Here is a 14,550-nt window from a genome sequence, read left to right as displayed (position 1 = left end):
TCAGAGAAAGCCCACTTTGGGTTCCAGTACTCTCTAAAGTAATCTTCCATTTGCCAATATAAATAGGGATAATCAGTTGAAAGAGGGTTAAGATGAATAAAAGAACAACTGACGTCAGATATAATTCAGAAGAAAACTTCAAAGAAAAACTGTAATTCGTTTTTATTTAAGATTTAAGAACATGTTGTAATTATTAATCATAGTTTCATTGGCAAGGGGGCAGAGAACCAGAAAAGATTTTGAAAATTATAAAAAAAAATTTTAATGGATGGGTTAAATAACCATGAATCAAGACTGATTTGTTGGTTTGGAGCTAAAGAGGAGGAAATCTCTGCATGTGTGAAGCAAAAAAAGATCTGGAAAAATTGAGAGAAAATTAAAGAGATCTGGAAAATATATCACAAAGTTTTCACATCCAAAAATATGAGTTCTAGAAGCAGAGAACAGAACAGTGGGAAGGAGAAAAATAATCAAAGAAATAATTGAAGAAAATGTCATGAGCTGGAAGAAAGATTATGAATTTCAGATTGAAAGAGCCTATGTTATACCAAGCAGGATGAATGGAAAAAGATCTGCATCTAGATACATCTGGTAAAATTTCAGAACTCTAAGGATAAAAGGAAAATCCCCAATTACTGCCACAGAGAGGGAATAAAGGATGAAAAATGAAATGACTGAGTTCCTAGCAGCCTTGATGAATGCTTGAAGACAGTCGAACAGTATCTTCACATTTGGGGGAAAAGAAATTTGGACCTAAATTTTCCATGCTCAACCACACTACTTAGGAGGACAAGTACATTTTTTATACTTGGAAAAACTGTGCACCTTATATGAAAATATTTTGAGGTATTACAGTGCAGTGAAAAATATAGCCCAACATAGAAGATATGGTGGTAGAGCAGTGTAGGTGGGAGGTTAGAGTGGCAATCTTGGGCCTTCAAAAAGAACTGAAGAAACCTAGAAAAATTCAAATGTCATCTGACTGGAATACTTGGACAGTTCTTTCAATCAGTGACGTCTAAGTGATACAAAATTATATTTCCCTTGGAGATTAGTATTTACCTAGCCACATTATAAATGTATATAATTGAGTTTTAGTTTTTAGAATCCGCTTAGAAGATATATAAAATAGGTTTAATTAAGGTTATGGAGTGGAATATATTATAAAACTTTATAATACAAAAAAGAATAGCCTATAAAATTAGTAGGAGATTGAGGGCAATAGAGGAAGGTTCAGTGCTCGTTTCATCAGTGGACAGTCAATAGATAACACATAAAAATGCTGAATTAGGAAACAAGTAAAATAGTATTAATGTTAAGCTGGTAACCATACTAGAACAGTAACAGTGTGTTGCCAGTTTGATGTAGGCAGGTGCAAAAAAGATCTATTGTTCATTTTGTGCCTCTGTGGCCTTTGAATTTTGAAAAAATCTTATTTGTATGCATCACATTTATAACATTAAAAAGATTACAGAAGTTGCATTTACCTAGTTAGATAATAATGCCTTTATTTATAAAGTGACATTTGAGGGGTACATGGTTTTTTAGAAATAGGAAGACACATAAGGATTAATTTCAGGAAATGAGAAAGTTGCATAGAATACTAATATGGCTATTTTTATGTAGCATGCATAATTATTTCTTGACTGGCATCTATTCCTGAGTTTTTATGTCAATTCCTGAATCCTTTCCATGATTCCTTTTTTTAAAAAATATTTGTTGTTAAAAATTTGGATATATGGGAAAATTTGGAGCCTTTCTTCCTGCCAGTGACTCTTAATAAGATGAAATTTTCTTTGATGTACTGAAGACCAGGATTAGAAGCCTGGTTTGTCTGTAAGGAGGAAATCAGGTTGATCAAGAAAAGCAACAGCTACTAAAGGCAGGATGTCTTTGGAAGAACTAGAAGGAAGATGGCAATAGAAATGGCCTTTTTTATCCTTCTAGGGATGACACTGGTTTATGTCCCTAACCAGACATTTGTTGAATGAAAATTAATTTTGTTTGTTTTAGAATTAATTTTATTTTGATGCCATTTCAGTATAAGGTACATTAGCCTCCTGTTTATGCTGTATATAGGTAAAATATTTTTTGAAGTTCAGTTTTAGGAGTCTTGCATTGGAAACAGATTTCTGCTTGTATGTTTTGCAAATTTTATTTTAAAGAACATGAAATTTTATGGTATTATATACCTTATTGAATGTTTAAAGTGCAGAAGATTCTAAGATCTACTTAAATTATACATAGTTTTTAATGTAAGTTGGAGTGCTAAAAAAATCAAGTTATGTAAAAGTATACCTTTAAAATAATTACGAGAAATACTTTAAAAACTAATTGTTTTACTGGAAATTGTGGAATTGTGTAAGGGGGCAATGGTTTCCTTAAGCATACAAAAACATTAAGTATAAAGTTATGTTTGGCAGTTAAGTTAGCTTTTCAGTAATCTGTAAACTGTAATCTGTAGTTATTCAGTGTCTGCCCTTTAAGCAATATTGACTGCCTTCATTGAGAGACATTGGCATGTGCTTTAAGATTAAAGTATGGGAGTTGATAGGCTTTCTAAAAATACTTGATTCTGATAAGAAATTGGTGATAAAGGAATCAAAAGATACGAATGTGGGTTAAATTTGATTTCATAAAGCATGCTAGTTAGATATCCATTACATACATAAAAGTTAGTAAATACTACCTTCTGTTTTCTTATATTGTGTTGTTTTTTGTTGGAGATTTGGTAGTAAAACTGGATTTCTGAACTTTGTGGGGGAGGTTGAAAGTAATGATAACGGGTAGCTGTGAGATCCCTTCATAAGAACCAAAGAGATATTTCAGTTACATAGAATGAAATCAGTGTGTGTGTACGTGTGTGTGTGTGTTTGTGTATGAGGGTTGTGTTGGAATCCTGTCGTATATCCACTTTGGGAATTTTGGAAAGTCAGTTATGCTCTGAGATTTTCTTTATATGAAGATCCTTAAAAATTCTTTATGGCCAGGATTAGGTTAGCGGAATAGAGAATGATACTCTGTTTTGTGATTTTTGGCCTCGCCTTAGGTGGATAAAGAGAATTTAATGTAATACATTTCTAAGGAGATGGAGTTATAAACCTGGAAGAGTAGTCAGTCTTTTGATATTTGCAGTAATTGCTTGCTGACAAGCCATTTAAGATTTCCTATGACTACATGAGGTTAGAAATAGGGTGGTAACAGGCATCCTGAGGGCCCAGACTGGAGCTTGTTGCCAGTGACCCCAAACCATCAGGAACCAAAGGAGGAGAGCCAGAGACTGTCCTCCACGATTACTTGGAGAAGTAGAATTCTAAGATTACGTGGATAGTTTTTACACCCTAATTTTTTTTTTCCCATGCCTTTGATATTATCTTAAGCATGTTATCTGGAGCTGATTCTTCAGTCTCCTAGTGTAGGACAGTTGTCCTTCAGAAGGGTTGTAGGAGTTGGTGACTCTAAAAAGTTGGTTTTGGACTCAAGTCTTTTCTTATAATCTGTATTTTTATCCTCAGCTCCTCTTATTTCTCTACCACTCTGCCTGTGTGGTATGTATGTGTGTGTGGTAGGGTTGTGTTTGTAGGATATTTCTTTTTGTTGGAGATACTTGTTGCTTCGGAGCAAAAGACAGCTAATGTGCTGCTGACCAAAATGAGAGTGCTGTACTGTTAGTACAGCTATTTGAAACAAAAATAACATTGAAATAACTAATTTTCTTTAATATATCTACTTTTTAAAAATTTTTATTTGAAAATGTACAGTACAGACAAATTTGGGGAGAGTGAATGTGACCTAAAAACAATAACTATTTTATTAATTTTGTATACATAGAGCCTATTGTGAAATACTGGAAAAAGAATGAATTCATGGTGTGACCCATCCTGGGTAGAGACAACAAATGCAACTGTCCAATGCTCACGCTGTTATTGGAGTTGTGAGAAGAGGGACAAGCTGCTTTGTTTCTTACTTTGCTTACTGTGTTACTTATATTTGGACAAGACTGTGCTTATATTCCATTCTGTACATAGGACACATCTGGATGAAATATTTTGTTCAAATATATTGATATTTTCTGTCTACTCAAAGTAGAGTTTTGGGTTTTACTTTTTAAATCGATGAAGAGGAAAAAATCATTGAAGATTGTAATTTTAAACTTTGTGGAGAAACAGGTTCAAGTTTTCCTAGATTGTAGACTCTTGAAGGTAGACTATCAGTCTACATCCATTATGCAGTATAAAGCTTAATAAGCACAAAGATATTTATATAAATGCATGATGAAAATTCTAATGATGATCTTTCCAAAAAAAGTTTGCTAGGGCTTTTATAATATCAGCCTTGAGAAAAATTTTATTTATGCAGTAAAATTGTTATAAAATAGTTCATACCTTTAGCCTTAATTTAGAATATACTACTGGATGGTCTTTGTATTATTTTATGAGGTGAATTTTAAATATCTGTATTTAATTCTTCATTACGTAAACCTTTTAGGTATTCCTGCACATATCCAGAAGCATGTCCAACTCTTAACATTTAGTATGGAGCTTTTAGTGAGGGACTAATCATTCTTATTTAAAAGTATTATTATCAGATTTGGCCCTGGAATGTATGTCAAGAAACTGAGATAGAAACTTTTTTTAGTGCTCTTTATGTTAATAAAAATTGCTTATGTGTAGCTTTGTCTTCTTATTGTATATTTGATTTTTATAATGATGGAAGGATTACTTTAAAATTTTGTGCTTTAAAAATAAGTAGTTTGAAATAAATGTGGAAGGGAAACAAAATATCCAACAATATTTAATTAATTTACTTTAGTAAGAAACATACCCAAAGAATTCTGTATCTTTAGAAGGCTGAATTCGGGCAGAAACATCACCATTTACTCCTAAGCTAAAGAACCAATTAAACCTGATTGGAATTTGTATTTTAGCAGAAGTAGATGTAGAGAATTTTTAAAAAATTTTAGTTTGTTATTTTATTTATTTATTTTTAAGTAGTCTCCACACCCAGTGTGGAGCCCAGTGTGGGGCTTGGACTCATAGCTCTGATATCAAGACCTGAGCTGAGATCAAGGTGGACACTTAATCGACTGAGCCAGCCAGGTACCCCTTTTTAAATTTTTTAAAAAGGTATTTTTCTCCCCACTTTTTTCTCTTCTCCAAATACATGTATATAGATAGAATCTGCATTGTTGCCTTTTTCTTTTTCTTTTTTTTTTTTTCCTTTCTTTCTTTGATTAGTAGCAAATGAAGTTCCTAATCTGTCAGGGAATGAATTTATGTAATTTATTTTGATAAGGGGCAGAAATTAAATGAGAGGAGGTATAGCTTTAATTTGACATTCCTTGAAAGCAGAAATGATGAGGAACTAAGGATAAATCTCGACGTGTATTTTAAAAACTGATGCTGATTTCTGATCTGGGTTTTTTAGATAGATGTATCAGTAATACTTAGTATTTCTATGGAAGCAGTCAGTCTCTTCTGTCAAAATATAAACTCAACTTCTTTAGAGTATGGTAGCATAAAAATTTAAATAAATATATGTATCAAGAAATGCACCCTATAGTTATATTTAGGCACTTGTAGTACATGTGCCCTTGCTTTGGGCATTGCTGGTCGCAGCATTATGAAATATTAGAGACAACACAAATGCCCATCAACAGGGAACTGATTAAATACAGTATAATTCTTCAGTGAAAATTTTAGCAGCTATCAAAATCAAAGTAATAGACCTGCACTGCTAACCTGAAACAATTATCATGGAGTATTAGATTTTAAAAATGGGGATGCAAAAAAGTATGCATAAGATGCTTCCACTTGTATAAAAAATAATCTGTACATCATGTGTGTAGGTAATTTCTAGAAGAATACACTAAATGTGCCTTTTAAGACGTGCTAAGAAGTAGGTTTAGTGTTCTCTTTATTTTCTTTTATAGGTGAGTGTTTTCCATGAACATATATTGCTTTAAACATCATAGTTTTGGGGTGCCTGGGTGGCTCAGTGGGTTAAGCCTCTGCCTTGGACTCAGGTCATATCTCAGGGTCCTGGAATCTAGCCCCACATCAGGCTCTCTTCTCAGCAGGGAGCCTACTTCCCCCACTCTCTGCCTGCCTCTCTGCCTACTTGTGATATCTCTCTCTCTGTCAAATAAATAAATAAAATCTTAAAAAAATTAAACACCATAGTTAATAAAAAAGAGAGTAAACAATGATGGTAATGAAAAGAATATCACTGTGCTACATTAGATATCTAGAATCCTCAGTTGTTATTATGGCATGATTGGTTCAGGTAAAATCAGGGAGATAGTATTGTGGTTTTGGTTTTTTTTTTTTTTTTTAAAGATTTTATTTGTCAGAGAGAGGGCAAGTGAGCACAAACAATCTGGGGAAGCAGCAGACAGAGGGAGAAGCAGGCGCTCCCACCTGAGCAATGAGCCCAGGGCACTGGGATCCTGACCTGATCCTGAGGACAACTGAGCCATTCAGGTGTCCCAAGAGAGTGTTGTTTTAATAATGTTGCTTTCAGAAATTTGACCAGATTTTATTAGTCTTTTAAGTTCTGTTTAATTCTTTAATATCTATTATTTTTAATATTATATTATTATATATTATATAAATATTAATATTTAGTATAATATTAAATGAGATGTTATGAACATCTCATTTAGGCTTGGTTCAGGTCATTTCACACTTGGGTTTCATGTTTCTGCTAAAATGTAACTTACAGGTAGAAAAAAGGAAAAAGATATTACAAAGTAAGATTACATTTCACACATTTTGAGAGGTGAAGTTGTACATTTTTCTAGTAGTTTGCTTTTATGTAGGTGGGTGAAATTGTTCCTTTTGTTCTGCCACCAGTGATCTGCCCTTGTTTTGCTTGGGAATGTGGATTTTGAAAAGAAACAAACAAAAAATTTGATGCAAATAAACTCCCTTTACAAGGAATTTTTTATTAAAATAGTTTTATATGGGGGAACAAACATCAAACAAAGTGTACTTTAAGTCATACAAAATAGTGTTGCTTGCTTGTTTTGGACAGCACATTTCTGTGTGTGTGTGTGGGGGGGGTGGTTTGTGCCTTATTCAAAGAAGCCTGTGGTGATCCTAAATAAAATTGTAATGGTAGGAGATTTCCTTTATCCAGTCTTGGTATTTATTGAGCTTCTTTTGTCCTTTCCCCTCTTTTTTATGAGAGGCTTTTCTCTTCACTTTGGACCTTTGAAAATCTTATTTATAGTATTTTCTTTTATGATTTGTTATTTGCTTATGTTGGTTTCCATTTGTTTGCATAACTGTTCTATGTTAATTACTATTTGCACTTTAATGGTTTTGCTGTTGGCAAAAATGAAAGACTTTGTGCCATTGAAATCAATTTAAGCAATTGGAAAAACAGTTTGGTTGGTTTTTTTTGTTTGTTTTTGCCTAGGTGGTGAGGTTGAACTAGAAGAAAGATGGCTCATGTTGATAGTATTAGGATTTTAAGGCTGATACATTTGAATGTCTTCCACATTCTTTGCACAGAGTATTTTATGCTTTGGCATATAGGTCATCATAATAACAAAAAGGACCAGAATATAAAATAAAAATAAATAATTGTTTTGCTTGTATAATAAAAATTTATAGAAATTCTGAAATATATATCCTGCTTATTGTATTGAGTATTTCTAGTATCTTACTTCAGTGACCTAGTCATGGAACAAATGTTTTTGTCATCCAAAATTGTTCCTAGTGGTAGCAGTAATTATTAGGGTTTATTACGGAGTATCCAACAATTCCTATATTCATGGCATTTCTTGTTAATCAAATGTTTAAGGGCCTGCTCTATGTATACCAAAGACCATGCGGGCCCTGGGTTTATATTGGTGACAAAATGTTAACCTGTTTTCATCAAGCTTCTGATCTGTAGGAGCGAAAAAGATGATAAATGGGTATAAACATCCATAATCCCGGAGGAAAGCTGTAATCACATATTTTTTCATAAAAACTTAACAGTAGTTATCTGAAAAGATAAGAGAAGTACCCGGTAATCTTGGAACAGAAGGGAAGGAGAAAGTAAATGTTTTAATTGAGGCATAAGAGGCCTGATTCCTTAGCAAATAAAGTTGGAAAGCCTGTTCTATGTTCGTAGGAAATGCAAGTGACCTAACGTAAGAGTTCTTTGAACTGAAACCTATCTTTGCTTGTTTATATTTGAGGAAGGTTTGAGAAAGTAAAACCTTGTTATTGACTTCTCTTAATCTAAGGGTGAAGCAATTTTTGATGCATAGAAATAATTGGCCTGGAAGAAAGGAAATAGTAAAAGCCATTTTGCTAGTTTCTTTTAAGCTCTGTCTGAACAATGGAAATTGTTTTGTTTCAGAAGCCTCCAAAATGCCAGGCATACACATACTTACATCGTAAGCACTACGTATGGCTGGAGGGAAAAAATATATATATTTTTAGAAACAATATATATATTTTGAAGATTTTATTTATTTCTTTGACAGAGACAGATCAGAAGTAGGCAGAGAGGAAGGCAGAGAGAAGAGGAAGCAGGTTCCCTGCTGAGCAGAGAGCCCGATGCGGGACTCGATCCCAGGACCCTGAGATCATGACCTGAGCTGAAAGCAGAGGCTTTAACCCACTGAGCTACCTAGGCGCCCCAGAGGGAAAATATTTTTAATAACAGTTGTTTTCCATCAGTTCCACACAGCCTTTGGAGTCAGACTGCTCTGGGTTTGAATTTCAACTCCTCTATAAAACTGTGCACACACTCTGAGATACGATTTCTTTATTTGTAAAAAGAGGATAATATTGCCTGGAGGAGGTTTCTTAGATGGAACACAGAGTCTGGAACCCACTGCCTGGGTTTAAATCTTAGCTCCTCATCTTAATTAGTTTAGTTGGGAATAAGTTGGGTGAATTTCTTAACCCCTTTGTGCCTTAGTTTCTACATATGTAGAATGGAGATAATAGTTCCTACCTTTCTTCTGGGATTATTGTGAGAATTAAATGAGTTAATACATACAAAGCACTTAAAATGGCATGTAGCATAGCGTAAGCATGATTTAATTCTTAGTGTTATTTTAAATTATTTTCACTTAGTAGGGTTATTATAAAGGTTAAATAACATGTTTATTAACAAAAAGGCCTCATTTTTCCTGACACATCAAACATACCCCCTAAATATCAGATATTAAGTAGTAGATAATTTTTCTCACTTAATAGTCATATAGTAAGAAATTTTATGACTTGAGAAAGATGCTGTTAAGAAATTTTATGCCTTACTGACTGTACCTAGAATTGTTTCTAATATAGGGAAGATATTGCATGTTGAATGAATGTTACACTGTTTATAGGTAAATAATCTGAGGCTCAAGAGAACTACAAAATCCTTTACCACTGAAACATGACATCATTTTGAGGAGACATTACTGGCACTGTCATTCACTTTCTCAGCTTAGATTTGGCCATATATGTTAATAATAACTCCCTTTCTAATTTTTTTTCCTGTATTTTTCTTGCCCTTTAAAAATTTCTTCTATTAGGAAAATTAGACTAAAAGTATTCACCTTAGAATTATAATTAGATTGGTTAATCAGTACATTGAGGAATCACTTCAGTTTTAGTTTGTGTGACATTCCTATATGTGCAGTTATTTTATTTCTACCACAAAGCATAAAACATTGTTCTTTTCCCATTGCATTTTTTCATATTCCAGATTTCATAAGGAAGAAATTTGACACAGTAACAAATTTTACTAAATTGAGGATCAGTTACAGTAATAAATATAATATAAATTGGCTCTGCTGTCAGTCACCAACTTTATTTGCTGTTTAATGATCCAGATACAGTGTTTCTGAATTTAATTTATCTGAAATATTTTAGTCTCTTATAGTATTTATGTCAAGGGGGCAAAAGGCCATTCTTTTGGTTAGTAAATGAAGTTAGAGATATTCTACGAAAATGAATATACCCATGACATGTTATGGCTTGCTTCAGTACTTGTAAGTCACTTGGATGTTGATTTCATTCTCTTAGATATTTCCAAACAGATTAGTTTAGTTTCTAGAATACTAGTTTGCTATTAAAAAAAAAAATCTACGTTAAGAATTATTTTTGATACCCTTAAGTCAGCACCTGTAATGTGTATGTTATATAATAGATTTGCCTGATGTAGCAAATTCTTAATTTGGTATTACCTTGCCTCCTTCTTTGCATGTTTAATGCAGCCATTAATCTCACTACAAGGCTTTACTAAGGATAAATTGCTACGTAACCCACTTCAACCTCTTTTGTTCAACCAGGAAGCCAGGCGTGTTTAAATAGCTTTAAAAAAATGTTGATTATTCCTTTTTTGGAAATTTTAGGATTTTAAATTTTGGTATGGTAAAATAGGGGACTTTATTTATTTTTTCTGTTGAAATTACTTGACAGAAGTTTGCTTTGGAATAGAGCTTCTGTATCTTTAAAAAATACACAGTGAGTCACCCCCTGCTCTTTTGGTAGATGCCTGGCTAGTGAACAGCTAAGCTGCTTTAGGCATGTAATAGAACATTCCATTTCCTGTTCCCTTGCTGACACAGAGGAGTGTTCCTGCTGGCAATGATCTAATCATAGTGCAGTAAGAAACATGGCAGTTTGATAAAACATGGTGGAGACAGCGGCTGAAATGGAAGCATATGTTCTAGAAGACATTCTTGAGGTAGGGCTAGGTTTGTAAATGAAATGAAAGTTGAAATCTGAACAAAGAAATCTTATCTGCCGGAATTATTTTGCAGATGAATAGATTAGAGGAGAGAGCAAAGAGAGACAGAGCATAAAAGCAAGATATGGTCAGACCTTATTCCTTGTGAGAATGTGCCAGTCGGGTTCACATGATTACTAAACAAGTCTAGAATTATTTTGTTTGAACTTCATGTTTTGTAAATTGTAAATATATGTTTGATAGAAAAAGAAAAAAGGGCCTCGGACTTCATAAAAAAACGATGGCTGGTGGTGACCTTTAGATTAACTCATTAGAAGGTGGGGTCTACAAAGCAGCTTTCAGTAGGTTTAGTGTCATATGTCTTAGAATTCATTTACATATCTAAGCCCGAAGCTCCGCTGGCTTTTAACTATTAGAAACAGCTGATTATTTTTGTTTCTAGAGTAAAATTAAGCATATATATCAGTCTGATTGCTTAATTTAGCTGGTACATTCTGGTTCTGGATTTTTCGTGTGACTTTGACATTATGAAATAAATTGTTAAATTAAAAAATAAAAGACCCTAAAATTTAAGCCATTAATGCTTGAGAGTTCACAATAAAAATCTACATTTGACTCATGAGGATTTTAAATTAATTTCCTTTTTTTCCTTGGTTGTATCAATTTTATAAGAACCTATTTGAGTATAAATCAGTTCCAGGAATACATGTCAAAGTAAAACTGTAATGGGCTTTGGCCTTGGTTGTAGTATAACTATAAAACATTAGTATTTATAGGTGTAGATATATTTAATGCCCATTTTAAAATCTATGGATGTGTAGATTTTTTCCTCCCTCGTTAAAAAAATACTGGCTAATTAAGATAAAGAGGCTCATGATGGTGAGTGGTATTCCTAATACTTACACCGTTAAGACAGTTTATTAAATATTTCACTGTCTTCAGGAAGAGACTGTATTAGAGTGGAAAGGGCTTGGGAAAATAGGCTGCTAAGGGAAGCTAGGCGGGGTTAGCAGGAGAAAAAAGCCTATGCGCATTATAAAGTGCTGCATGATCAATGAGCATTTTCTGGAGTCCCTCAGTGTGTGCTTGGAGCTGACATTGCAGCAAGTCTCCTGGTTGTTCTGCAGAATGAAAACTGATTCCATTGTATTATCTCGCTCCTTGCAGACACCTGCCAACATACTCTTTCCCCCTTTCCTAAGAGCTTATTGTCTGAGTTGAATTCTCTGGTTAATTTCCATTCTTTTCTCTTTCTCTCTCTTTTTAAACTTTGATACTATTGAGTTTTCTTTATTTTTTTTAAAATACTATTGAGTTTTCTTAGAAATGGTATGAATTACCTACGTAGAAATAGTGGTATGTACTTTCAAGAAGTAACTTCAGTAATTAGGAGTGGTCACATGACTTAGTGATTCAGTTTAAACACGTCTGATTAGATTATAAAGTTCTAGTGGTACATTTTAACGTGCTTTTTAATTTTTGTGTGGACTTTAAAGAACAGTTACAGATTACAATAAATCTACTTGATGTTTTCGTTAGCTATTTAAAATTTCAGTATATAACAGATATTACAAGTCTTATTTATTATCTGAGAAAAACCCACTTGAGTGTAATTTTGTGTGTTTTGTATAGGTTTTTGTAATATTGTCTCAGAAACTGGCTTTTCATTATTTCCATTAAAATTGTTTAATGTTATGTTTTTATATTATATAATTTGTTCATATTACTAGTTATTAAAATAACCTCTAACTTTAATTGTTTTTTCTAATTTTCTATCTCAGTTTGTTTCCCATATACCTGTTGCATTAAACCATACTGAGTTTTCTCTTTATTTGTATTATTTAATTCAACTATTTGTCAATAATTGGCATACTAAATGAGAAAAATTACCAAGCAGTAATAAAATATGCTTCTTTTCCAAAATTATAAGTAGTCATAATGACCTAAGAGAATAACTTGTTAGCTGTGGAGCTAAATGTACCATTTTTTAAAGTACTGCAGGTGAAGAGCATTCTACACTGCAAGCTTTCCAGAAAATTATTTTTTCTTCTTTTGAAAAGAGTTAACTCCTTGTATACATGTCCAATAATGAATAATGAAGTGTGTCATATATCTCAGAGTGACAATTTTATTATTATACCTAATACTGAGCTATTTAGTATTAAGTTTGTCACCATAATGTTCATTTTTGTGGCTTTATTGGACATATGGAATTTTATGTAGATATCTGCTTATTTATGTTAAACATTGGATCCATTCTATTTTTTTCTGCCTTCAAGTATAACGTGGTCCTTTTAATCATTCATTTCTTGAAGATGCTCTTATTAAATCTTAGTAAAAAGAAAAAAAAATCAGTATCAGTGAATATAGTGCAAATAGATTCTCATAATGCTATAGTTTACCTTTTAAATTGTTATTATTTATTCTATATACCCATATGTATTTAACTTGAATTTTTAAGTCTACTTCAAAATCTTAAGTAAAATACATTAAGTTTCTAAAACTTATAATCAAATTGGAAAAGGTTGTTTTCAACTTAATATCATCGCTCACTTTAACTAACACTTGAGAAGGTAGCCAACTACAGATAATAGAAAGGGCTTAGGAGTCTATATAAATCTCTTTCTCTCTTTTTTTTTGATTTGTTTGTATTATGTTTGCTGAGACAGGATTATAATTTTAGAATTTTGATGCTTTTTGTACAGGTCATATGTAATAATGGATTTTCGTATATAGATCAATGAGAAAATAGTCCTCCCAGACTTTTTTTGTATGTTCCATATTTGTGTGACCAAATACTGTGTATATAAGCTGGAGAGGTTTGTGTATTAGCTCTTTATATGATAACATGAATCATATGAGAGGTCATTTCAGGAACTTGATTATATATATTCTAGTTTTATTGTTTATAATTAAACCAATTTCAATAGTTTTCTTTAAGAATTATTTTACAAATGAGAAAATTTCACAAATATTTTTATCTTAATTTTAATCAAATTCAGAATACTTTTTTCAGGGTATTAGCCTTTGATACATTTTTGTTTTAAAAAGGTAGCAGTTTTATGAAAATAGGAATATTAAATATAGTAAATATATTAAATATAGTATATTAAATATAGTAACTCTAATGCCCAGTCTTGTTCCTTCTTCAGACCAAAGCCACAGTTTCTAGCTTCATCTGTACTTGATTTTATAAGTTGTGTTTAAGCTGAAAGCCCCAACTCTGTTTGTTTCTTGAAGAAAAATCCAGGGTATTAAGCATTTGGCTGAACCCTTTAGCATAGAACTAAATTAAGGGGTCACATTTAAACGTAGGAAGTAGATTTGTTATGAAACCATTTCTTGCTCTGTATTTATCATGACATCAGAGGGGTTTTGCTTTTTTGTTTGTTTTTAAATAAGATTGAAAGAGTCACAGGGAAGTTGTTTCCTTTTGATTTATCAATGTGATAGGCTAATGGTAAATTACAGTGCATTTTAGTTCAAACAGGGGTAATCCACTTTCTATTTACCATGAAAATTATTTTTAGTAATGATATAATATCTCCATGAAGTATACTCTTTGAACAGGTACTTGCTATATATCTTTTTATTCTGTAGAATATATTGTATCAGCAAGTCTTCAGTGGATTTCTAAAGTTCTCTATTTAGTATAATCATGGTAACATTTTCACAAGGAAGTGTTGGAGTAACTCTTAGAACACAAGTTTAAGTTGATCTAGAGACATAAGAGTTCAGTTAAATATGTAAATTTTTGAACTGATATAAGTAGCATTTTCCATTCATTAAGAGGTTTTGAAAGATTAGACATGTTGAATAGATTGAATCTTATAACTTCACTCTAGTATTTATTGAGTACCTTAGTCC

The 14,550-nt window shown here is 32.5% G+C and overlaps 1 protein-coding gene across 5 annotated transcripts in view; it reads left to right on the top strand.

The window, feature by feature from the left end:
- ANKRD17 (ankyrin repeat domain 17) overlaps positions 1 to 14,550 on the top strand; it is a 163,121-nt gene that overhangs the window by 25,748 nt on the left and 122,823 nt on the right. Inside the window, exon 1 of one of the 5 annotated variants that reach the window (XM_004766290.3) lies at positions 10,386 to 10,680. The exons of the other annotated variants lie outside the window; for them this stretch is intronic. Coding sequence (XP_004766347.1) covers positions 10,627 to 10,680 — 54 coding nt within the window. The 5' untranslated portion in view covers positions 10,386 to 10,626. Of the gene's footprint in view, positions 1 to 10,385; positions 10,681 to 14,550 lie in introns of those variants that run through there. 5 annotated transcript variants of the gene reach the window in all.

The sequence above is a fragment of the Mustela putorius genome, unplaced genomic scaffold (genome assembly GCF_011764305.1).
Source record: "Mustela putorius furo isolate JIRA1106 unplaced genomic scaffold, ASM1176430v1.1 tig00000430_pilon_pilon_pilon, whole genome shotgun sequence".
NCBI classification, from domain to species: Eukaryota; Metazoa; Chordata; class Mammalia; order Carnivora; family Mustelidae; genus Mustela; species Mustela putorius.
The sequence above is the reverse complement of the archived record's forward strand: the minus strand, read 5'-3'. Positions and strand labels throughout refer to the sequence as shown.